The 26782-nt window shown below is 42.7% G+C and overlaps 1 protein-coding gene across 4 annotated transcripts; it reads left to right on the forward strand.

The window, feature by feature from the left end:
* The first annotated feature begins 6 nt into the window (after positions 1 to 6).
* Phf24 (PHD finger protein 24) lies at positions 7 to 25292 on the forward strand. 4 transcript variants are annotated; one of them, XM_078047771.1, is made up of 8 exons: positions 7 to 197; positions 14007 to 14388; positions 14964 to 15149; positions 18657 to 18735; positions 19255 to 19460; positions 19809 to 19969; positions 20262 to 20360; positions 20691 to 25292. In XM_078047771.1, the coding sequence occupies exons 2-8, from the start codon at positions 14011 to 14013 to the stop codon at positions 20785 to 20787; spliced, it is 1206 nt and encodes a 401-aa protein (XP_077903897.1). In that variant the 5' UTR covers positions 7 to 197; positions 14007 to 14010; the 3' UTR covers positions 20788 to 25292. The 4 variants fall into 4 exon arrangements, with proteins under 4 accessions (XP_077903897.1, XP_077903898.1, XP_021582621.1 ...); XM_078047772.1 differs by having other exon boundaries at positions 8 to 197; positions 20265 to 20360; XM_021726946.3 differs by lacking the exon at positions 7 to 197 and adding an exon at positions 5071 to 5409.
* Positions 25293 to 26782: the final 1490 nt, after the last annotated feature.

Below are 26782 nucleotides of genomic sequence, written 5' to 3' on the forward strand. Positions count from 1 at the left end.
CACGCGCCGCAGCCGCGCGGGGCCGGTGGGTGTGCTCAGGGCGCGCGCGTCGCCGCCTCAGCTTGCCGCGCCGCCCGCGCCGCCCGCTCCCTGCGCTTGGCCCAGCACTTCAGCGCCCGAGCTGCGGTGGGCAGCCCAGGACCAGCGGTGTAGAGTCAGCCAGCCCCGGACCCGAGTACCGCACCCGGACGGTCCCGGTAAGCGGGGTCGGGGGTGGCGGGGGCCGGGCTGTCACTCGAAGGGGCGGGTCTGCGGGCCCGGACTGTCTGTCCTCTTGGACTCTCGAGGTGCTAGTGTGGGAGCGCCCCCAAGGGGGTCCCTCTGTAAAAGGATTAACCCCGAGTGACCGCTGCCTTCCCCCCGTGGGAGACTCCTGTGTGGATGGAGACGCCCAGAGCACTGTGCACTTACTGCCGTGGGGTGCCCTAGTGTGGAGGCCACCAGCCCCAGTGCAGAGGGCACTGTCCCTAGGGAGACCTGAGTAATTTGGGGTTTGAGCACCAGGGTGGTCTCTGGAGTTAACTGCATGGAAGATCTTGTAGGAACATAAGGGAGCCCCCAGGAGCCTGTGCGGTCATGGTAGATCCCAGAGAGAAGCCTCTGAAGAAAGACCTTAGACTGTGCCCTAGAGCTGCCCAGAGAAGGAACCTCTGACTGAGGAGAGGGGGATCCTGCCATGGGATCTTTGAGTGACTTCCCATTACTCCAAGGACTTTGGCCTTGACCTCCTGTAGGGGGCTCCATCTCACTTATCCCCCACCCCCAACATGGTTCAGAGGTGGGGACTCTGGGGCTGTTGGTGGTTGTTCATTTCCTGCTCCTACCTTCCTCAATTAGAATTTTTCGGTGATAAACCCAATTGGCTCCAAGCTGGACTTTAGTGGAGGCAAAAGCTACTATAAGAGCACAGGGATCAAGGGAGAGGAGGACCAGCCAAGCCTCTGAAGCAAAGATAGATCTGAGCCTTTGGGCCCGATCATCCAGAAGCAATATAATTGGGTGAAATAACTGAGTTTGGCACATCCTAAAAGGAAAGTTCTTTGAAGGAAGAAATAAAGGATGCAAAGGATTTTTGAGTACCAGTGTGGCAGGCACTATACTGGTATATTTAAACATCTCATATAATCCTTACAACAGCATCATGAAATTATCCCCTCTGAAACCTTAGATACTCAAGACTGATAGAGGTTTAGCAATTTGCCAAGATCACAAAGCTTGGAATCATGAGATCTGTTCTTCAAATTTTGTTTGAAAAAAAAAAATACCAGGGAAAAGCAGAAGAAAGAATGAATGTTTGTTAATAAGTTACATTAAGGTGCCAAGCATAGGTCTTTGCAATACTATATGCTCAATAAATATGATGATTAAACAAGTGTGACGACAGTTTAACTGGAGATGAGACTGCCACAGGAATGGATTTCCATTGAATCCCCAGATTTCAGTGTGGGGCTTCCTTCATTGGCAGCCCCACTGTAATGATACTGGAGGTGGCTCTGCACATGGTTGGGTCTAGGAAAGGCCTCTGGTATGATCTTTGACAGAACTTATTCAGGGAAACTAGAGAAACAATTCAGAGGATGGAGTGTCCTGAGGCCATCTTCTCTGCCAAAGAACTCTTCAGGAAGAGGAAGGAAAGGCATGATTACGTTTAAGAAAGAGTGTTGCCCACTATTGTTTAGGCCTTCTCAGTCTGCATACCAGTGGACATTCATCCTTAAATACCACTCAGAATACTTTTGTACAGCTGTGCCTCTGCATGAGGAAGAGGAGGAGGGCAGGAAATTGAGAGCTAAGGAAGGCTTATTGGGAATCTGTTGTCTAGGGAGCAAAGTGTCTCTATCTGACATTGATACCCCCTTGTCTTGCTCCCCTCAACATTTTCCTTCCAGGTGAATTCCAAGGATTTAATTTTGGGCCCCAGGATAGACTCTGGGCCAAGCAATGAAATTTACCATAGAACCATTCTGGAAATTTTTTCCTGTTACCCTTCTTCTCTTACACGGATCCAAACCTAGAGACATCCTCCTTTTAATAAAACTGGCTTCCTCAGTCTCTTGGGATTACATATTGAGATACCCAGTTAGTAAGAGACAGAACAACCTACTTCACCTAGTGAAAGTTGTTTTTTTTTTTTAATTTTATGGCTGCCTGAAGGATGGGTGTGGTACTTATTGCACAGCTCAATGGAGTAAACTCTGACAGAGGTTTATATTGGTTCTCATGTCCCCATTATAAAGTTGTTTATAATCCTCTCATTTCAAACCCGCCTCATCATCTTAACAGACCAAAATAAACAAAGGTATATACTATTTGTAAAAAAAAATCAGAAGCATCAAGTCTGTAAACAATATCTTTGCTCTAATTCAGAGTTTTTTCCTTGCAGTGTTATTCCTAAATTGCTTTTTATTGAGGGCTCTTGGTATTGTACCCCTCATGACCCTGGAGAAAAATTGCTTGGTTGATCTAAGTGCTCCCCAAATCTTGGACATTGAATACCATCTCCTGATGTCTAGCATTGGATAAACATTAAGATTTCAAAATGTCTAAGAATAGTTCCTAACTCCCCTTTAATCACAGTATGAGTCTGCAAATTAAATCATCTTAGAATGTATGTGAAGGAATTACCAGGTGGCCTTAATCTTCTCAAAAATGCTCTCTCCAAAGAAAAACACAAAGAGAGAGAATGGCTCACCCAGTTTCATTGGAGTATGTACAAAATGTGTCTGGATTTTACCGTCTGGATTTCTCAGTCTTTGGTCTTCCACATATTTTCTGATCACATTTTTATGGTTTTTCTTTTTCTAATAGTTGCCATATTTTTAACAGTGCTTCCTTTTCCTTGAACACGAATAGTAAAACCAAATAGTGAGGTCTATTTCCCTCGATCTTTGCATTTTTTCCCATTCCTAAATGGATCATATTTATGCAAATAGTTTCCTATCTCTTTAGCTATAAAATCTATTATTTTTCAGTCCCACATGCTTCTCTCCAGCAATGTTGTTTGGTTTCTGCTATCTTCATTTCCCAAATTGATTTATGAATTTCTCTGGGGTTTATTGGGGAAACGAGTATTTGTTGTAGTTTTGGAGACTGAATTTAGGGGCTATCACTGAGCTACATCTCCAGCCCTTTTTATTTTATTTTGTAACAGGGTCTTGCTAAGTTGCAGAGGCAGGGCCTGAATTTTCGACCCTCATGCCTCACCTTCCTGAGTTGCTGGAATTACAGACTGCTATCTGTATTTACTATCACACCTGGAATTACTATCACACCTGGCTGACTTGTTCATTTCTGATGGGAATATATCATTATCTACTCTGCCCTCAATCTTGGTTTTGGGGGTTTTTTTTAATAATTTTTAGTTGTAGATGGACACAATACCTTTAACTTATTTATTTTTATGTGGTGCTGAAGATCAAACCCAGTGCCTCACACGTGCCAGGCAAGCACTCTACCACTGAGCCACACCCCAGGCCCCACCCCTCAATCTTAATGACCAAGTTCTGACAGGAATTGCTTATGAGCTTTGCACCAAGAAACCTAGATTATCAGTGTTCAGATGGAAACATGATTGCTATTTCCATTATAGTATCTCTCTCCATTCTCCTCCACTCCAGTTCCAACAATCCCCTCAGAGACCCACATACATACTAAGTGCTACTTACTTGCCAGCACTATACTGTATAAATATGAGAGTTCTTGCCCTTGAGAAGTTCCCACAGAATCAGTCTGCATTTCTCTAATCATTTACTATAAATAACAGGGACAGTAAGGGAGAAATACAGCTTTACAGAGTATTTACTATAATGAATGTTGAGTATGCCTTTTCCCAGGCATCAACTCAACTGCTACTGTATGCCACCTTAAGTAACCACATTCTAGACCCCTGCCAAAATTACTCTCATCCATATACTTTGAGTGAACTGGTCATCCTCTTGCCTTATAGCAAATGTGGAAGATATGGAACAACTCTGTATTTCAATAGCATGCTATAGTTTATGAAGTGTATATATATGAGTATATGTCACCTCTATTTGGCTTTAAGAAATGTTTCCTCTTTGGGGGGTTTTCTCACTAAAACAGCATTAAGAGCATTAAGTAACTGGCTTTTTTGGGGGGAGGGGAGGTTGGTTGTTTTTGAAGTTTATGAATCTCCCATAGAGAAAACTCCAGTGATTCACTGCAGTTACCTTGTAGGTTCTGAAGTTTCCTGTTGGGTCCTAAGGCTAAGCAGTGTATTCATTGGTTAGCCCTGGGACTTTTCAGGGTATACCTTTTCCTAGTCTTAGGAAATCCAATTCTTTTCTGCCTGAAATTCAAATGAATATTCCTTTCTAAACAAATATTTTAAGAATACTACCTCAATCCAGTTCTTTAAGCTGATGCTAACTCATATGGGAAAACAGGTTTCCTTGTCTATTTCTATCCAGCACCCAGGCTGGCTTCAGTATCATCTAAGTCATGATGGAGTCCCCATATAGCTCCATGCCTTGGCATGTGTTTTTACCTCTTCCTGGAATGCTTTTTTTTTCCCCTTATCCACTAGGGTAACTCCCACTCACATTCAAAATTTAGCTCAAGCAACACCTTTTTTTTTAATCCTATACTTATGCCCCCTACACATGCACATACTTCATTCTCACAGACTGAGTGAGGTTCCATTTGTTCATTCTACCAACAGTTATTAGCATTTGATCTGTACCTGACACATAGTAGGCTACATTCATCAAGCATTTGTAGATTCCACAAACAAGTTAATGGTGATAATCAAAGTATAACAACTGCATTATATGGAACTGAATCTGTGCTTTGGGGACCTACAGCAGAAACAGGGAGTGCCTCTCCATCTTGCTGAAAAGCTCTGCTTGCTCACACCAGCTAATCACTGATGGTGTGATGTTCCTTAACTGTTGCTTTGCTTCTGTGGGAAGTCAGCACTGTAGCTTTTAATGAAGACTCAGCCCAGTCCCCTAGAGGCTGAAGATCATTCCATAATTTTGTTCTCATGTATATTAGAGCTCTGTGAGCTTTCAGTAAATATTAAGTAGCAGCAGGACCTCCCTCATGCCTCATAGTCTTGAGCTGAGGCCAGGAAGACAGTTTTATGCAATCTTTAGCCCATCTGCTCCTTGGAAACCCCAGAAAAAACTGTGCAGTTTAGGTGACTCTGTCTTCCTGCATAAGCAGAGGTAAATGGAAGGAAATGGGGAGATAATATTTCAACCCCTTCAGGGTCTACAGATATGAAATCTAAAAATAGTGTATAGCCTACTACCAGATGCCAGAATGACTGAGTAGAACAGGCACCAAGAGCACTGTAGGAGGCACTGGATTCCTAAAGGAACAGCCAGTCAGTGGAGAACAACTGGACCATCTGGGGCTTGGATTTTCTCAAAAGATCAGCAAAGGGTAAGAGACTTTTTTTTTTTTTTTGATGGTTTTTGTTTAAAGTCTTGGGCTTGATGCTGATGTGCACAGTAAACTTAGGTTCTATGCTAAGCATTCTGCATTTTTTATAAACCCTGGTTCTGCTGGTTTTCCATACCTTTGTGGCTATTCTATGTTAAGTACATGGTTTCCCCTAGGCTCTTAGTCCCTCAGACACTCGAATACTTCAAGGAGCCAGTTGTTGACCACTCTGAAGTTTTTCACCTGAACATGCAGATACCACTCATGCTAAATTTCTCCTGCTCAAAATTGGGACAGGGCTGGGGATGTGGCTCAAGCGGTAGTGCACTGGCCTGGCATGCGCGGAGTGCTGGGTTCGATCCTCAGCACCACATAAAAATAAAATAAAGATGTTGTGTTCACCAAAAACTAAAAAATAAATATTAAAAAATTCTCTCTCTCTCTCTCTCTCTCTCTCTCTCTCTCTCTCTCTCTCTCTCTCTCTCTCTCTCTCTCTCAAAAAAAATGGGACAGAGGAGATGGATTTTCAAGCTTCCTGCTTGTGCCTTTAAGGCAGGTACTCTCCTGTGGGTCAGGTACTGTCCACAGGACACAGCATAAATTCATGGAACTGTTGACTTTGGTAATATGAGTCTTTCTTGTCTTATCCTGTGGTTGTGGAAATTGGCTAAATCCCAAAATTTCATAGCTCTCCTTTGTAGTAAAAGAAACCGCCTGTAGTTGCTATATGGTACCTGTTCTCATCCCTTCAAGTCCTGACTCATCATTCAGGCTCTGCCTCTGGGAAAGCAGAGTGAATATAAAGAGATGAACTGACTTCACAGTTTCTAGAATTGAGTTCCAGAGATTTGGTCTGACCAGTTATCTGGCCAACTTTGATGAAGAGAAAGGTACTGACACCATGATCTCAAATAAACTTCTTATGTTGCCTAGTCATCTCTGAAACATTCATTCAAAAATAGTTATAGAATAGATGCTCTGTGGAAGGCAGAGGGAACCATTCAAACTTTTCTCCCTCTTGATTAATCATTCTCTTTGGCTGTTTCCACACCTCCCACCTCCCCAGAGATTCTTTGTCTTGTTCCTACCCAGAGAAGTCCTCATAAGCTCAAGAAATCCCTTTTAATTGCATTTGAACCTTTTGAACAGTTGCCATTCCCATATCAAGAATCAGATTAAAACAAGTAAATATACTTTACATTTAGCATGCTGAATGAGGCGACTCTTGCCTATTAGGAGGGTTTCTCCTCAGATCTCCACAGCTAAGAAGCTTTATAGAGAGTTCCTGGGAAAAGAGGTTCCCTAGCTGCCTTTGCCTTTCTGATTTCTCCACCAGCTCCTGCTGTGGAGCAATCCCTCCTCCTTACTCCCACAACTTTACCCTTATAAATAATACCATTGCATTATAAGTAGGTACTCTGCAGAAAATGGGTGTGTCTTGCACACACACACATCCCAGGCTGCCCACATATGCCTTACTGCCTGACAAACACATCTAGACAGCCTTTTCTTATTGAAAGAAAGACTCTGGTGGTTGCTGTTTTCATTTATTCTAGTTCGTGTAGTCAGATGGCCCTGTTCTATCTTCTTGTCCCACTGTTATTTTCTAGCACCTGCTCCTATTCCTCAAGATTTTTCTCAAAAACATCCCTATACCATAAATTTTAGATAGTCACATCATTCTTAGGGCAACATCTTTTTATCCTTGTTAAAGAAGCTGAAAATCTCAGTTCCATCCACCAGCCAAAAAAGTAGTCATTATGAACAATTTATAGGATCCTGGCAACTTGATTTCCTTTTCACTTGCTCTTCTTCCTAGGATTTCTTCAGCACAGGAGAGGCCAGGATTTTCTCACCAGGCATTTGTTTTTACTCATCACTAATCAGTACCACTTGTTTGTCTAGAAATTAGAGCTGATTGTGTTAATTTATCAAACACCCCAGGTGCACATTTTGGCGATTTCAGCACATTCACTTTTAATCAAGGGGTCTTTTATATATAGTTTCAATCCTCTCCATTAAACAGTAAGGGATTTAGCTCACTCTAAAGTCTTGATTCTGTTGCATCCTCACGGTTTACCGTCAGTTCAAAATGATGAGAAAACAAAAAAAACTTTTTTGTTTGGATTTTTATGATTTCCTTTTCATGGTTCTGCTCTACATGTTCTACCCCTACAGGCATAATGTAGTCTAGAAAATTGAGCCATTTCAGGTAAAAGAAATAGTAGTGATCAAAAAGTCTGCAGTCGGGGCTGGGGATGTGGCTCAAGCGGTAGCGCGCTCGCCTGGCATGCGAGCGGCCCGGGTTCGATCCTCAGCACCACATACCAACAAAGATGTGTCTGCCGAGAACTAAAAAATAAATATGAAAAATTCTCTCTCTCTCTCTCTCTCTCTCTCTCTCTCTCTCTCTCTCTCTCTCTCTCTCTCTTTAAAAAAAAAAGTCTGCAGTCAAGCTAAAGAGTGGTTTGTTTTGTTTTGTTTTTATATTTGTTTAGTTGTTTTGCTGGTAGATGTCAGGTTCAATCTTCATGGAAATTTTATTAAGTATAAACTCCCCCAAACCATTGCACTGGCACTATTATCAATTAGGTTAGCTTGGTAGCAGTCTTGGTATCCTTAAAGACAATAATGGTATCCTTACAATGACAGTGGGTTAAAACAGCACTACAGTGTATTGGGAAGTGTCTGTGGTTAGTTTGCTGATACACTATTAATGAGTCTGTTCACTTAGAAAGTAACCCTCTTAATTGGCTGGCAACTCTCATATCATCTTTAAAAAAAACAATAAGAACCAAATGCATGCAATTGCTTTTCCTCTAATGAATTAGTCATGAAAAAGTTAACTTAGTCTATTTATTCCAGATCCCCAGATAAGTATTTTCTAAACTTTTTTCTCAACCCATGCCTTCTTTTTTTCTTTTCTTTTCTTTTTCAGACAGGGTCTTGCTAAGTTGCTAGGCTGGCCTTGAATTTGAAATTCTTATGCCTCAGCCTCCCGAGTCCAACTGTGCCTTTTTTTCTGATAAATATAAGTTGTATAGCTATTCCCTAAAACTTCTGATATAACTTCTGAGAGGAAGCTGCTCCCAATTATTTAAAGAGCTAGTACCTTCTGCATATCCCCAAAACTTAGAGGATGCTATGAAGTTCTGCTGTTCTGTAGTCTTTTACACAAAAAAGTGATGACTTTTAATATCTGTTTTGCAAATACAAATACATATTATAATTGATCTGCTGTTTCAACCCACTTCCATATTCCTCCTGTGGTTTCTGATATAGATCCCTGCAACCTGCCCCAGAATATAGACAATTTACCATTTGAGAGTCATTGCTCTAGTCTTTGTATTTAAAAATTAAAATAAATTTTCACTTTTTTATAGTTTGAATGTATCACAGTTTATTCAGTAATTTCCCTAGTGAGATTTTAAAATGCCCCAATAAATATTGTTTTACATAGGCCCACAGGTCAAAGGACCAACCTCTTGTATATAGTAGGTTTTTCTCTCCCTCCCTTTCTTTCCCTCCCTTCTTTATTTCCTTCCTTTCTTTTAACACAAATGTTATCTTACAGTTCTGGGAGGTCAATAGTCTAGCACAGTCCCACTGGGATAAAATCAAGGTATCATCAAAGCTGCATTTCTTTCCAAAGGCTCTAGGGGTGAGTCTGTTTACTTGCCTTTTCCAGCTTCTAGAATCCATCTGCATTTCTTCTCTCATGGCCCCTTCCTCTTTCTTTGAAGCCAGCAAAGGCCAATAAAGTCTTTCTCATGTCTTATCATAGAGAGCAAGTTTTCTTTAGTCAAAGCTATATTAGTAGCTATTCCTCTCCTCTAGACCCTCCAACCACAAAGACTCTTAAGACAAACTTGAGTAAACTGTTAATTTTGCATGAGTCATGTCCAGGACAGAGCTTTCTTAATACTCTTGTCTTTATAGGTGGCCATTTTTAAATTTAAAAAAATGTGTAATTCTTTAATAAAAATTTTTAAATGATCCTAAAGCTAGGTTTTTCAATTTGCAAATTCAAATCTATTAGTAGTACATGAAATCAGCCACCCAAACCCAACCCATTCCTTCTTTCTAATAAACATAGGTCTATGACTGTTCCCTAAAACTTCTGAGAGGAGGCTGCCCCTGCCTGTTGGAGAGCTAGTATATTCAGTACATCCCCCCAAACCAAGAGGATACTGTCAAGCTCTGCTGTTTTGTAGTCTGTGTTACAGAAAGTCATTATCAGGAGAATAAATTAAATAGGACAGACAATATCAGGGAGCATCACATATAGTAAAAGTACGATTGTTCTACAAAACTTTGGGTTCAGTTTTAGTTCTATAAACATGTGCATATATAGATCACCACATAAAATATATTTCTTTCTCTGAGTCATGGTCAGAGATTTGAAAAACATACCACTTAAGGTTTCTGAAGAAAACCTAGTGGTTCTGGAAAATGTAATTGCTCATAATGAAAATATGAAATAAAAGGTTGAGTATCAGTTTTGCATTCTCCCCTTCAGATGCCTTCACTGCAAGTTGGGACTTGCCTTCCTGCCTAGCCATAGAGCACAGCCATTGCCCATGAGGCAAGTGGGCAGTGTCTGAGGACTGTAGGCATAGCCTCTTCAAGAACCCCCAGTTCAAAGCCTCAGCAAAAACCTTAATATATACTCTCCTTTCCACTCCCACCCCACCTGGCTGTATACCCTCATTAGGTCAGTTGGCCTTGTAAATATGGAAAAAACATGAGAATTCTAAATGCTTAAGAATATATGCTTCAAACACTGTCTTTATTGCTCAAAGCCCTAAGCAATAAAGCAGCATGTTCTGGGTCACATTACAGCATATCTAAACAATTATAAGACTTATGCCAATCCTAGTATTTTATACATACATACATACACACACACACATACACACACGTGTGTGTGTGTATGTATATATATATATGACTAATGTGCAATGTAGGAAAATTAGAAAATACAGAATAACAAAAAGATTAAAAATGTACATGGAGTCTTTAAAAACTTAGACCATAAGCTGGGTGTGGCGACGCATGCCTGTAATCCCAATGGCTCAGGAGGCTGAGGCAGGAGGATCTTGAGTTCAAAGCCAGCCTCAGCAACTTAGCAAGACCCCGTCTCTAAACAAAATATAAAAAGAGCTGGGGATGTGGCTCCGTGGTTAAACACCTTGGGTTCAATCCTCAGTATCAAAAAAAAAAAGATAGATAGATCATAGCATTTTTATAACTTACTTTATTCATTACGAATACATATTTTGAAAATCTTTCCACATCAATAATTATACTTCTACCTCTGTTTGTCATGTTGTTTAAGACTTCCCTTGTACCATAAATTAACGATTTCTTTAATGTCCAATGTTGTTTTCAATTGAAAGAAAAAGGATTTCTTCTTTTATTATTTTTTTATAGTTGTAGATATACAGCATGCCTTTATTTGTTTAGTTTCTTTATGTGGATGCTAAGGATCAAACCAGTACCTCACCATGCTAGGCAAGAGCTCTACCACTGAGCTACAGTCCCAGCCCCGAAAAAAAGGATTTCTTAATCACAATTTATTAATTGTCCACTGAAGCATGATTTCCTAAATTTGCTCAATAAATCTTTACCACTTCTCTGACTACTCTGTAAGAGAATTTCTTATTCAAAGTAAATATTCTTCATCTATATTTTTCAATTTTACACATTTACAAACGGGGGAGATAGGTCTTTCCTTTTTTATCAGTCAGTTTATAAATTCATGGGTTTCCTTGGTAACAATAGATGGCAGGGTAGAAATCTGCATCACTGATGCATATAAGCAGTGTTTCGGGGAAAAATATGTGGCTGTCATCAGATATAATATATATTAAGGTTTTATTTTTAAAATCAAGACTTCTCCACAATGAATTAATTAATTGGGAACTATTTTATCAAGCATCTATTCTGTTCAGACACCTTGCTAGGCAGTAGAGCTAGATACTCTGCAAGACAATGCAGTATAATAGAGGAAGCTGACATTGATCAGATAATCATCCTGTTAAATATGTAATGATGAAGTGCCCTACAGCCAAAGAGTATGGCACTGTGAGCACTGCTGGACTGGAGTCAGCAGTGACTTTCCTAGGGAAGTCATACTTGAGCTGAGCTGGACAGATAAATAGGCACTAATGGGACAGGGTATTCAAAGGTTCTCCAAAACAGAGGGAGCATGGCAAATAAAGGGTAGTATGATTGGAACATAGAGAAAAAAAGAAGGGAGGGGCTGGGGTTGTGACTCAGTGGTAGAGAGCTTACCTAGCATATGTGAGGCACTAGATTTTATCCTCAGCACCTCATAAAAATAAATAAAATAAAGGCATTGTGTCCATCTACAGCTAAAAAATATATAAAAATAAATTACATAAAGAAGAGAGGTCAAACTGCACAGAGCCTCACGGGCCATGGTAAAGGGGTAGATTTAGGGGACCTTTCCTAAAAGCTGTAGAAAGCCATTGAAAAAATTTAATCAGGAATAAGATGGCACCTATATGTCCCAGGGATAGCCTTATTTCAACCTGCACAGAATCCAACTTACTATTTCCTACTTTCTGTAACTGATACTACCACTCTTCTCACTACTCAATTTAAACTACATTCTCTTCCTTTATCCTTCATCTAATCAGTTATCTAATCAGTGATTTATCCCTAACTTTCCTTAATTCTGTTTCCATGGTAATAAATACACTTGGTATCCTACTGTCATAATTTCAGTTTAAGCCCTCTAAGTCTTGTCTGGACAATAGCCTTCTAATTGCTTCCTCCTCTCCTACCTATTGTTACCTTTTTCCCCAAACAAGCAAGTGAACTTCTTACTCATCCCTTAAGGTCCACTGTGACCCCTAGTACTATGAGCTTACCCTCTTTTAGATATTCCCAGTGTTTTGTTTGACTTCTTTGAATTTTGGTATTAAATAGATCAAGTGGTAAAATGTTGTTCTCCTTTTTCTGTTTCCTATGATGAGCAGTTTGTGCCTTGTCCTAATACTACTTAATAAGCCTCCATTATAATGGATTGAGGGCAAAGCTAAAATGGACTCTGCTCCACTTAGAACAAGTATTCTCCAGCTGAATTCCACTAAGGTTCCTTAGACTAGGAGGTGGCAGACCAGCTTTGCAATGTGCCATATCATGTCCTTACTTTCCAATGCTATACACTGTCCTGCAGAGAAGGTCAGAAATAACATTTCTTTTTTAAAGGATTTGGACCTTTCTTGCACAGTTCAGAAAAAAGCTGGGCACAATGGTGCACACCTGTAATCCCAGCAACTCAAGAAGCTGAGGCAGGAGGTTTGCAAGTTCAAAGTCAGCTCAACAATTTAGCGAGGCCCTAAGCAACTTAGTGAGACTGTCACTAAATAAAAAATTAAAAGGTCTAGGGATGTGGCTCAGGGGTTAAGCACCCCTGGGTTCAATTCCTGGTATGGAGAGAAAAAAAAACAGTTCAGAAAAAAAGCTGAAAATGTGGGAATGACATTAATGAAGTCTTAGAAGAGTGGAAAATATTGTAGAGCCTATAATAGACCAAATTATGAGATAAACAAAGAGATCGACAAAAAGACAGCTACAAATTAGAAGGGCAGAGGAGCATTTTTGATCTTTACCACATGCATAGGGATGGCAGAGTTTCCTGACTACCTGATTCAGGAGTCTTCTAACAATAGGAGTTCATCACTGGTTAATACATAGTGAGCATTTCATGAGGACTATCCCTGGATGGATTGTGTACCACACTTATTGGAGGCAGTTTTCTTCAGTCTGAATGCCTGAAATATGTTATACAAGTATGCTTTGAGCCTTGAGTCTTCTTGTGGAATAGGGGAGAAACCTGAGTTCTAAAGTCTCCAATCATCTCAAAGTATAGAGGACTGGGACTCCTGGACAAATTTGCTTTAGCATATGAAGGAAGATGGAGATATTATTTCATATATTAGAGTGCTTTCCACTTTACTAAGCACTGTTAACCTATTTTATTACATTATCCTTATGACAGCCGCGAAAAAAGGGCCAGTAAGAAGTAAAACATCCTCCGACTACCTTTTTTTTAATCCTTATTTTTCTTGGTACCAGGGATTGAACCCAGGGGTATTCAGTCACTGAGTCACATACCCAGCTCTTTTTTAAAAAATATTATTTAGTTGTTTATAGACTTTATTTTATTCACTTATTTATATGTGGTGCCGAGAATTGAACCCATTGCCTTATACGTGCTAGGCAAGCACTCTACCACTGAGCTACAACTTCAGCCCCCAGCCCTTTTTATATTTTATTTGAGACAGGGTCTCTAAGTTGTTTAGGGCCTTCCTAATTTTCTGAGGCTAGCCTCGAACTTTCAATCCTCCTATCTAAACCTCCTGAGTGGCTGAGATTCCAAGCATGTGCCGCCACACCTGGCTCCTCTGACTCCTTAACACATACTCTCTCCATTCTTCAATGCTGCTGAGTCTATAAAGGGAACACCATTTAATAACAGTCAGTGCTTCAATAATAGTTGAAACAGATTGGCCTAACATGTTCAGCCATTGACTGAGTCTGTTCCCTCTGCTTTTTGTCCACAGAACCATGGGGGTGTTGATGTCCAAGCGACAGACAGTAGAACAGGTACAGAAAGTGAGCCTGGCTGTGTCTGCCTTCAAGGATGGGCTGCGGGACAGGCCTTCCCTCCGACGCACAGGTGAGCTACCAGGGTCTCGTCGTGGCACTGTAGAGGGCTCTGTACAGGAGGTGCTGGAAGATAAAGAAGCAGAGGCAGACACCCCAGTGGTCCAGGAAGAGAGCAATGTCAACCGTGCAGCCTGGGAACGGCTACGAGATGGACGTGGAGTGGAGCCTGAGGAGTTTGACAGGACCAGTCGATTCACACCCCCTGCCTTCATCCGCCCCACTCGGAAGCTGGATGATGACAAGCCTCCAGATATCTGCTTGGAACCCAGAGAGCCTGTGAGTGTTTAGTTAGAGTAGAGTTATTCAGTCTTAGTCTTTCTGATGACCAAGGAGCAGGACAAAGAGATATGAGTTATGAGTGTGATTGAGATAAGACTCAAAAACAGAAAGATGGAGCTGAGTTCAGAACAATCTTTTTAAATTTTTTCCATAAGAATAAAATTATTAGTTTAGTACTAATCCCTATAGGAAGCATTTAGAAATTTGGGAGGAGGGAGTTAGGGTATATCACAATGACTGGGAGTTCCTACTGGTGTTTGGTGCCAAAATCAGGATACTAAATGTCCTGCAGTGCCTTGGACAATCACTCATAACGGATTGTTCTCTCCAAAGAGGCTAATAGCATTCCTGTTCAAAAACATAGTCACAAAGGTCTGAGCATCTAGAAGAGTCTCCTGGTTCTTGTCTATCAGGAAGACAGCTCTGTCACCTTACAGGGACTTCAGTTGGAACTAATCCTCTAGGCTGCTTCAGAGACTCAGCCCCCATGCAGGTAGCTCTATGCTTAACGGCCATAGGATCTTGCTGCCTGAACTTTCACATTCCTATTCATTCCTGCCATCTTTTCCCAGATTGTCAACGATGAGATGTGTGATATTTGTGAGGTCTGGACAGCTGAGAGCCTCTTCCCGTGCCGGGTCTGCACCAGGGTTTTCCATGATGGCTGCCTGCGCCGTATGGGCTACATCCAAGGAGACAGTGCAGCAGAAGTGACTGAGATGGCCCACACAGAAACAGGCTGGAGCTGCCACTACTGTGTGAGCCTGGACTGCAAGGACAGTGAGCTGTTGTATAGAAGAGGACTTGGCACTTTCTTTGAAAACCCAATCTTATAATGCGTGTTTCTAGGCAGTGACCTGAAGGGTTTTCTAATAGTACATACAAGCAGGAGTCCTAGAGCTAGGATGGGTTTTCAGTATTTTCAACATTTGGGGTTAGGGTGTTCTTTGTTGTGGGAACTCATGCACTACAGGATGTTTAACAGAATCTCTGGCTTCTATTTCACTAGATGCCAGTAGCACATGCCCCTCATTGTGACAACCAAAAATGTGTCCTGGAGGAAGCAAAATTACCCCTTTTTGAGAATCATGGAGCTGGGTGGACTGATAGAATGAGATTAATTACTCAAAGTAATATTGCCTAAAGCAATGCTTCCTCTAATAGTTTGTAGTTGTCATTTATTGTACTCACCTGAACATCAACCTGAGATCCTAAGCAACTTGCTTCCAAAAGAAATAGATTCCATCACAGTAAAACTCCTTAGTCCTATTATCCTTACTTGACCAACTACCTGGCTCTTAGAAGCATTTGTTCTTCATCTCTGAAGTGGTGGTTATGTGAATTAAATAACAAAGCTCTATTGATTCAGAACTTTGCAAATTATAACAGATGTCTTCCAACTTTCAATGGACAGAATCTGAGGTTTCCATTAAAAGCCATATTCATGTCCATTTCTCACCACACCTGAATGGAGTTCAACTCTTATACGTTGCGCTGCATATATCTTCATTATTCTCTTATTTCAGAGTAAGAAGCATTGGATGATTACCCTCTTCTTCCTGCTGCCTAGAAGAAAACAGAGATCTGCCACTCTCTCTTTCTCTATGGCTTGTCTATAAAATGGATTATAGAACAGTTATGTCCAGCTACTTAAATACCTTCCCCACTAGAGTATGCCACATCAGACCCAGCTCTACGAATAACCTTCCCTAGAACCATTTTCCACCCCTTGAGATCCCATTCTTTTTGCCCAGAAACTCTGCTTTGCAGTGTGCTGCTGGCATGGACTGAGTTGAAGGTGTCTCCTGCCTCCTACCAGGAATGCCCTGCTCCCTTCCTAATTTTCTGTCACAGTCCTACCAACATTATCACCACTCTCCACCAGGCTTTCTACAAAGGCCTCTTCCAAGTTCATCCCTTCTTTGCTTATCTCTCAGCCAGGCTTCTTAAAAGAACTTCATCATCTCCTTGTGGCTCCTGAGTCACCCTCAATCTTGACTTCTTCATCCATCAACCTGCTGAATTGCCTCTTCCTAAGATTACCAGTGATCTCTTCATTGTCAAGTCTCATAACCTTTTCTCAGACATCTTATTTGATCTTTTTGAAGTATTTAGTGCTTATTTCTTTCACTTTCTTAGGGTTTGAGTATGGTTTGTGGGAATTATTATTAGCTATGGAAACTAGAAAAGATAGAAACTCAATAAAATCCCCCCACAGTTGTATTACCATTGTTAAGATGACCTCCTACATTGTATGGCTCTCTTTGCCTAGTTTCCAGTACCATCTTCTCTATTGATTCTCCTGCAGCCTTTTTCTCAGACAATTCTTTCTCAATATCTTTAGTTTTTTGTCTCAGTCTTAAATGCTAGTGTGTCTCACAGTCCTATTGCTAACACTCTCCTTTTCTCACTATACTCTTTCTTTCTCTTTGGGTGACTTCATCCTATTGAAACACTAACAACTCCCATATCTGTGTGTCCAGACTTAAATTTCCTGTTGCTTAAACTTATCCATCTTGATGTCTCACAAGTACTTCATGCTCAACATGCCCTCAAATGAACTCATCTTTCTACCCAAACTTGCCCTTCCTCCATTCCTTATCTCATCCCCCAATTTAGTTCTCGCTCATTTTTTCCATCATAGTTCATATCTAGTAAGACACCAAGCTCTGTTGACTCTACTTCTAATATCTCTCACATGCCTCCCCCTTCTCTTTTCTCATGTATGAGTTTAATCACTCAATCATTTCTTACCTATATTATTGCAATAGCCACCTAACTGCTTTGCATGCCTCCAGACTTTGCCCATCTAATTCATTTTCCCACAGCAATCAGAGATTTGAACATGGCACTCTCCTTTGGTGCCTCCCCTATTTCCTTTTCCTTTTAGAACAAAGACCTAACTTGAGAGGCTCAATCAAGGGAGTTTCAGATGCTTTATAGTCAAACTACCTCTTTTCCTTGTACCCTACCCCCTCACACATATACTCTCTGACTGTCTCACAGTGTTGCATACATACTGTGGTGGTGCCTAGCATATATGAGGTGCTCAATAAGTGTTTATTGAAAAATTGGTTTCTTTATGAAATCCACAAATGAATATTAATGAAATAACTGCTTCTGTTCTTTGCTGGCATTTTAGGGGGAAATTGATCTTCTGTTAAAATCTTAGATAATTTTAAGGACTGGATAGTAATAATAACAAACAAGAGCTGGGCACAGTGGCACATGCCTGTAATTCCAGTGGCTAGAGAGGCTGAGACAGGAGGATTGTGAGTTCAGAGCCAGCCTTAGCAAAAGCAAAGTGCTAAGCAACCCAGTGAGACCCTGTCTCTAAATAAAATACAAAATAGGGCTGGGGATATGGCTCAGTGGTCGAGTGCCCCTGAGTTCAATTCCCGGTAACCCCCCTCCAAAAAAAAAAAAAAAGAAAGAAAAAAAAGTCAGGTACAGTGGTGCACACCTGGAATCCCAGAGGCTCAGGAGGTGGAGGCAGGAAGATCATGAGTTCAAAGCCAGCCTCAGGAAAAGCAAGGCACTAAGCAACTCAGTGAGACCCTGTCTCTGCATAAAATACAAAAAGAGCTGAGGATGTGGTTCAGTGGTTGAGTACCCCTGAGTTTAATCCCTGATACCAAATAATAATAATAACAAACAAAATATCAATGCTTGTTTGGAATTAAAACTTATGTGTCACTACAAAAAAATTCATTTAGTTTTAGGAATCTTTTGTCATAATGGCATCTCTTTTAAAACCATTCCAGATTCATTTAAAGCAATATAATCCACTAGGATCAGAGCTAGAATTAATTTTTTTGCTAAAATATTCTTTGGGCACAACCTAACACAGAAGTTAGATAAATAAAATGTATAAAGTTGGAGCTGCTCTCTTTGAGGAGCACAGGGATTTATAACTGTGCCCACTCACTAGCCTCTTTATCCCCTGAAGCACCTTTCTAAGGTACTTTCAAGAAACCCTGAGGTTAGCTCAGTAAATAATTTGAAAGCTAATATTTTAGTAAAGGGGACTCAGTAAAAGTCAGGACATCTGGATTCTGAAGAAAATTCTGCCCCAGAGTTAGCCAACTCTGAGAAAGTTCTTTCCCCTTCCTGGGACCTCAGTCTCTTTGACTTATAATGGGAAGCAGGAATTAGGTAATCTTGGATTGTCTTCCAGTTGAAATATTATTTCTGTTCCTCTTGATCCTTAGCATTTCTTTCTTACTGGCCTATATGGCTACTGACTCAGCTTTTCTTTTTTTCAGGACAATCTCAACTTGCTGCTTACTGAGGAAGAAATGTACAGCCTAACAGAGACCTTTCAGCAGTGTAAAGTCATCCCTGGTAAGGCTGGCCAGTGCTACCAGGAGGAAGAAGGGCCAAATTTCTTCTTCATCCTTTCTAGTATGAGCCATGCATGAATAGAGTGTTCTGGGATTCAGGAGATAGGAGGTAAATGGGTTCTTGTTCCTGAGTTGTTGGCCAGCAGAGGCACCCACCCCAGCATAACCTGAACTAACCTGGCTATGAGAAGCAAAGACTTAACAAGACCTGTGGCTGGGAGGCACTAAGGGCATCCTAGAAATAAGTGGAGATGCCCAAGGCTGAGTAAGGGTGGGTATGACCAGCAAGAGGTGCCTCCTATGGCCAGGCATGGTGGTACATACCTGTAATCCCAGCTCTTCCGGAAGCTGAAGAAACTATTGCAGGTTTGAGGCCATCCAGAACAACTTAGTGAGACCCTGTCTCAAAATTTTAAAAAAGCTGAGGATGTGGTAGAGCATTTGCCTAGTATGTGTGAGGCCCTGGATTCAATCCCAAATACAGAAAAAAAAACAAACAAAAAAGAGCTGCCTCCCACAGATTGCTCCCTGACGCTGGAGGACTTTCTTCGCTACCGCCACCAAGCAGCGAAGCGGGGGGACAGTGACAGGGCACTGAGTGACGAGCAAGAGCAGCAGGCAGCCCGCCAGTTTGCAGCCATGGACCCTGAACATCGTGGCCACATAGAGTGGTCTGACTTCTTGTCCCATGAATCCTTACTACTTCTGCAGCAATTGCGTCCCCAGGTGAGGGGGCAGCTGGGATGAATTTCCATGGGATATTGGGTGACAGAGGTCTGGAAAGCATTCTGGGCAGGTTGGGGGAATACTGGATACTGTCTGAGCAGGAACCAATATCAGGAATGTATTCAGGTTCCATCCAGTGACAGATGATAAGTGCCCAGGCTGGAGAAACTGCCCCAGAAAGATTAGTTTACACTGAGCTCCCCTAAAAATGTTTCTTCTACCAGAAAGGCTCTAGAAACTTCCAAGGGAGATTGTAAAGGTTAGGTAATGGGAGTAGGATTCTCTGTGGCTTGACAGTTTATAAGATATTTTCATCTCCAAGATCTTAATGTGTCTCTTCTTCCCCAGAATTCACTGTTGAGGCTTCTGACAGTCAAGGAGCGGGAACGAGCCCGAGCCACTTTCCTGGCACGGGGCAGCGGGAACACCATCAGTGAGGCAGAGTGCCGCTGGGCCCAGCACTCTTGGTTCTGCAAACGCCTCATAGAGGTTCCTTCTTGTGGTGTGAGGTCTGCTCCTTTCCAGTCTCTGCCCCCATTTAGTCTTCCTTCTCTTTTTCCCATGCCAGTGGCCCTTGGTGTGAAAGGTACCTTCCTGCTGGTCCTACCAAAAGCTGGGAGAGGATCCTCCTATGCATTAGGCAGAGGATTGTTATTCCTGTTGGCCAGTTCACAGGGTGAACTGTGTTGCCATATGTCAGAAAAGCATGATGAGGCATATCCAGAGCCATGGGTTCACCAGAGTTTGGGAGCAGTCAGGCCTTTCACTATTCTACTCCTAACCACATGTGCTTATGCCTAGCAGTATCAGCCACGTGGGTCCCCTAGCAGACAGCAGCCCCGCCAGCAGCAGTGGCAAAAGTCAGGATAAGCCCCTACTACCTGCAGAGCACGAGTCCAGGTGAGTAGAACCTCCTTACCTAGCTTTCTCTACCCTCCCCTCCCTAATACACATATATAAGTAAGAGAGAGCATCACCCACAGTTACTGAAGAATAGCAAATGCCTCCTCCACAGGCATCAGACCCCAGGAGTACACATTTGACTCCAGTTCTCTAGACCCAGCCAGCCCATCTGCTGATTTGGTAGCGCAGTCAGACAGGAGAGGCATGAGACTTGGCTTCCTGAATTTTGTCTAGCTTAAGCCATGCTCCCATTGCGATCAGGTCTTGTGAGCCTTTGGGTTCTGCATCAAGCCTCATGAGCCTATTCTTTATTTATGTCTACTGCAGATCTGTGGACTGGCCCACCTTCCTGCGAGAGAATGCTGTCTACATCTTGGCTGCTCGCCCTAATAGTGCAGCCATTCACCTGAAACCCCCAGGATAGCATGGCACAGAGAAGTTTCGGTTCAGGAGCACTGGCATCTTCTCCCTTCTTCCCTTTTCCTCTTCCTTCCACCAAATTCTGGCTCTGAGACTCATGGGGATTGGCACTGCCAGCATCTTAATTTTTCATTAAGCTTTATGGCATTGAAATCACCATTCCCCTCACAACAGAGGCAGTTAGTACATTGCCACAGGGAAAATCCTTGAGAATTGTGGCAGCATCCACTCCTGGACCGTCCCCTGTCCTCACATCATAGACTGAACTTGTCACCATATTCATACAAGTGTGCACATGCACATATAGTCACACACATGGATATCAGTCAAGCTGGTTCTTTTTATTTGAAAAAGGATCAGAGTCCTTTTGTGAAACCCCTGGTGTGGATGAAAGGTGTCTACTCATCTCTTCTATTGTCCAGTTCTGATTTCCAATAGGCAAAACTCTGGCCAAGTGATTATTAACAAGGGAGCATATCAGATTCACATTCCCTCCTGAGGATACTGAGAGGCCCTCTCTGCCCACATTGAAAACCCCTTCTGTGGTGAGCCGATGTTACTAGTAGGTATCTGTTATGTCCCTGAGTATGGTGAAGATGGAAAAAATGGTTCAAAACTACCACTTCAGTTTAACCCATTATTTATTTAGATTCTAATTCTTTGAGACAGATAAGGTAACTGCTTGTGAGATCCTGGCTGTAAAAGAGGGAGACAGCCTCTCCCGGAGACCCAGAATTCTAGGAATCTCACAGCCAGGTCATCCAAATCCAAAAAAGTCTTTATCAGAATGGTAAAAACCCAATGTGAGCCTTCCTGGCCCCCATTTTTCAGATTGTTAGCACATGGCCTAAAACCCAAGGAACCTGAATGGAACAAATATGCTGGCAGGAATCACAACCCTCTGTGTTAAATGCCTCACCCAAGTCAGCTACCACAAAGACCAATGAAGACAAGGTCTTCAGGGAAGAGGAAAGGAGAGGGCTCATTCTTTTCCATTGTTCCAGCTCAACCATAGCCCTAGAAAAGTGTGCCTTTGTGTGGAGAACAGAGCCAGCTTCTTTCCCAGCCGAAGAGAGAGCAATGCTACAGTAGTCCTGAGCAGGGTCTTCTTTCAGCCATCCTGACAATGAGGTTAGGGGAAAACTAGGGCCTATGAAGATTTGCATCTCAGCTCTCTCAAGCAGAGAAAGTCCCAGTAGAACTTCATAGAAGGAAGAAGTTTCTCCTTTTCCCCATCACTGAGATGTGGCCTCAGTTGCTGCTTCTCCCCACTGCTCTCTACAGTCATTCTCTCCATACTGGGGCCTGGGCATGGGAGGACTCTGAGAGACAAGCAGAACCTACCAAAAGGGCACCAAGTTTGGCCTGCAAGCCTCAGCCCTTCTTCCCAAGTCTCAAGTCAGTGTGTGGTGTGGGTCAGCCTTGGCTTGGGGTCTAGGTTCTAGATTTCTGTTGCCAACTGAATTACTTAGATATAGCCAGATCTGACCACCAAGAGTTATTCTAGAGGGAATTGAGTTTAGTCATGCAGAAGCTCCATGGCACTTGTACTAAATTGGGTGCTTACAGAAGAAGGAATACCACTTGGTGTTGAGATACTCAGAAGAAAGCAGGAAGCTGCCACCAGGGGCTTGGTAAGAGCCCTGTGTAGCTTCCTTCTGTAGGAATGGCTTGAGCTAGAAGCAGGGTGAAAAACTGCTGGGGATGGATTCTTTAGGACTGAAATGAACAGGAGAATAATGTATATATATGGCCCTGAACATTTTGAAACTCACAGCCCTGTAAATACTCATCAGCCATACTCCCTGGACTGATCAGTCAGAGGGGCCATTATTCAGTCTTATTTTTAAAAAAGGAAAGCAAACACATGACTCCTGGACCTAAGAACTGTATCCAAAGCTGCCAGACTTGGTAATTTTCACTGAGAAGATTAAAGCACGTTAAACACAAGGGCTCTTACTTTCCTGGCAAGTCATCCTCTATACCAGTGGCCCTGGGCTGCTGGGTCTCACAGACAAGACATTTTGAGTAGAGACGAGCTCTGGGCTTTGGGAGCTGGACAGTTTTTTTTTTTTTTTCTCCTGACTCCTTATCTGACACAGAGACTAAAAGTCCAACTTCTTGCTTCTTGATCCTTCAGAGATGAAGGTGATGCTCATTGCTCTGGAGCTGCTGCTTCTACCTCTCCATGAGTGAGTGGTGAGAGACTGTGGGCCAGACCAGGCTGCTCTGTCTCAGGGCCTGCATAGCATGCCCCAGAGTTCTTGCAAAATGGGAAAAAGCTGATTTAAAATCACCCCTCTCCCTGTCTGAAGTCAGCAAGCTTCTTGGTGAAGAGCCTGCTACAGAGGGCCTAGGGAACACCGCCCCCAGCAAAGAATAGAGTTTCAAATCCACAACAGTTCTGGGAAGCAGAAAAATCACACAAGGGAGGCTGGTCTCTTCTGTGTAAACATCTAGCTTTGTACCAAAGGAAGGGTCCATTGTTCTTCAGTCCAGAGTTGCAGAAGCTCCATCCCAATCCCCCTGTCCAGAATTTCCCTTTGGAGTGTCCTAATCCCTAGAGACCCTCTGTAAGGCCCATTCCCTCTTCAAGATTTCCATCACTGTGATTGTCTGAAATTCTGCCAAGTATAAAAAATAGTGTCTGGCTCTAATTAGGGAATGAGAGAATGTTTCAGCCTTTTCTTCTTGGCTGCTGAAAATTGAGACCAGTGCTTTCCCCAAGCACCACCCACCCAGACACCAGCCATGGGAGGCATGAGTTACACATATGCTCCCCTGAAGACCACTTAACCTAAGCCTGTTTTTCACACAGCTGTCCTCTACACTTTTATTCAAATAAAAGGGCATCTGGATGATACTGAGGGTCACTGAGGAAGTGACTGTCCAGGTCTGCTGTTTTGCCTTCCCCAGTGGAACATTTGAGCAGTGGCCCCTATGGTATCCCAGGGATGGAGCAGTTTCCTCACTCCTAGATATTGATCCAACTCTCAAGTGCTCTTTCTTTGAGGACAACTGCAGCAGAAGCCACGAATGCATTGCCTCTTTCTACCCTCAGCCCAAGCAATGGGCTAGCAGAACAGACACCCACCTTTCTGGCCCTGGTGCTCCCTATGGGATGTCACCCCAGCTTTGCTTAAATGGCTGAATCTTAGGGCTCCTCAATTCCTCTCATCAGTATGGAAAGCACAGAATCAAACTGCCTGGGAAGAGGGTACCTCACTGGGAAGGGAGCTCCAGGGTTGTACCCAGGCCTCTTAGCCCAAAGCACAACTTCAACTATTGCAGGCATCACACCTTTGGAAAGAGTGGTGTCAGGAAACCCTAACACCAAAAGAGAGGCTCAGAAGAATCTATCTAGCAGGGCCCAGGTCAGGCCATGACCACCCCATAGCCAAGAGTAACCTCTAGGCAAGTCTGAGAACTGACAGCAGGCCACAATATTCCTGCAGGTATGTCTCCTTCAAAGCAGCAGAGTAAAGGCAGATGTACACAGTCATGTGTTGCTTAACAGTGGGAATCCATTCTGAGAACTGTACCATTAGGCCATCTGTTCACAATGCAAATATCATAGCATATATTTACACAAACCAAAATGTCTATGGCATTACTAGGCAATATAGTCTTACAGGACCATATGCAGTCCATTGTTGGTTGAAATGTCATTATGCATCACATGGTTGTTCTTCTGAATTTGCCGCTAAACGGCAGGACAATCTCTGCCAGAATTTCAGGTCATCCTGGCAGTATTTGTAACTGAAGTCCCTTTGTATTCTATTTACAGTGGAATAAAATTGCTACTTTCTCCTGCCAGTTAGCTTGAATTTTCCCAGGATATCTCTCTCAGTCCCAGGCTGCAGCCCAGACAATGGAGATTTCCTGAGTGGGCCCTATCAGTGCATTGTGTTCCCAACAGTTCAACCCTAGGGTAGAATGGAGCTGGGCATTTTCCCTGATGTTGTTTTCCTGCTGCCACTATTTTTGCCAATCTTGAAAAGAAAATAATCAGTTTATAGAATTTCCACTAGTCCCAATCAGCACTAAGGAAAAACTGTTTCCCTCTGGGCTACACTCCCCAATGATCCACAGCATGGAGAGGGGGCCAGGTCTCATCTGGACCAATGATTAAGAAGCCCAACCACATTTCAGTTTGTATAGCACTGGGTGGGCCTTCCCATATCCATGATGAACAAAGGCCTTCAAGCTTAGCTCCAGCTGTTAGGGATGTCCTTGATCTGTCTCCCAGTCAAACATAGGCTGTGAGAGGGATCTCTGAGAGCCCCTGAGTAACAGTGAAGGATCCAGTGCCCTCTGGTCCCTCATGCCTTTCCCATTTACTCTTCTGCAGAAGGTAACTTGACAGTAAGCTAAGGGAGACCATCCCAAGCCCTGTCTTCCCATCTATAGCTGCATGTTCCTTCCATGGCTTAGCCTTCACAGCACTCCAAGAAGGAGCACCTAGAAGCTGGGCACAGTGGAAACTATAATAAAGAAAATGTGATGCTATTCCAGTTTCTTGATTCCTGTTGTTTGGGGAACCTCGAAATGGGCAGGCTATTTCTCTGTGGTTTCCCATCATTGACCAGTTCCTGGGTCTGGGGAAAAGATAACTGTGGCTCTCTTTCTAGAGATTTCCTGGCCCTGGCTTTCCCAAGAATCGAATAATGAGGGTGTGTATAGGAGCACCACACATACAGACACAGAAGGGAAATGCAGCAGGGAGTACCGAAGGGGAGAGCCTTAGTAAGAAGTAATAAGGGCTTCCAGCCTGTGGGCTATATATTGTCCCCCTCCTTACCAAGGGTTCATTTTAGACACTCTTCCAGTTCCTGCTGAACTACAAAATTTGGAAGCTAGTTGGCTGTTTTCTCCTGAATTTCTGGGACCTCCCTAGCCTGATAGATTCCTTCCTACTTTTACAAACTGTTTTAGTGTAATATGATAGAATTAGGAAAATTAAGGTTTATAGAGGCATTTGGAGGACTATGAAATCCCCATTCATCCCTTTACCTGGTTAGAAAAGCCAGTCCCTCAGCTTCTCTACGCTGTGGATAAGATGCTGACACTACCTCCAAAGCCACAGAAGTCCCAAGAACAAGCAATTGCTAACATTTTTAATATGTATTATGCACTGGAGAGTCCTAAGTGCTTCACATTCATCTTCAAAACTACCCTGTGTGGGGAGTAAGGTGGTATAATACTTTCCTAGCAAGCTCAAATCCCTGGGTTCCATCCCCAGCACCACAAAACAACAACAGACCCTGTGAGGTTTGTGTTACAAATGAGAAATATGAACAGTTTGCATTTCTCAAGTTTGCATAATCACACAGCTAGGAAGTGGAGGAACCAAGTAGTCAGTCCTCAGTGTCCATGTTCTTAGCCACTTTATTGTACTGCCTATCAAAGTACACCTAAAAGGAATGACTGTAGAGGGGGCTAGGACATACCCCTTCTGTGTCTGGGAATAGACCTAAACAGGTAACCAGGCTGTAGTTACGTTACAGATTTCTCTCCACCTGCACAACTCATCCCACTCACTCATTGGGCTCCCATATCTCTCTTCCTGCACCTATGGAGAAAATTGTCCATCAGACTCAAAGGTAAGTTAATACCATCACACAAACCTCTTCTTGTCTCCAGACTCAATGAAGCTGAATATCAGGACAGAAATGGAGGCATAAACATTGAGTATCTGTGGGCCAGAAAAAGGTTTCTCCATCCTCAGTCCAGCAATCCTGGCTAGAGATTTAGACCCTCCAAGACTGTTCCTCCTATCTACTGCCAATTGCTCCACACAAACCTCTACCCACCTTGTCCTGCTCTGGCTCAGGTGCACTCTTCCATCCCTAAGGAAATTCATCCCCCAAAGGGAAACAGTGGCTGCTAAATTTAATAAACATGGAGTAACTAGTGTGCCCTCTACACCCCATCATGCTTTCCAAGGGTGCTTGGAGTTTGGCCTTGCTGTAAAAATCCAGAAAATAATCCCTGTCCTG

The sequence above is a fragment of the Ictidomys tridecemlineatus genome, chromosome 4 (assembly GCF_052094955.1).
Source record: "Ictidomys tridecemlineatus isolate mIctTri1 chromosome 4, mIctTri1.hap1, whole genome shotgun sequence".
In the NCBI taxonomy this organism is placed as follows: Eukaryota; Metazoa; Chordata; class Mammalia; order Rodentia; family Sciuridae; genus Ictidomys; species Ictidomys tridecemlineatus.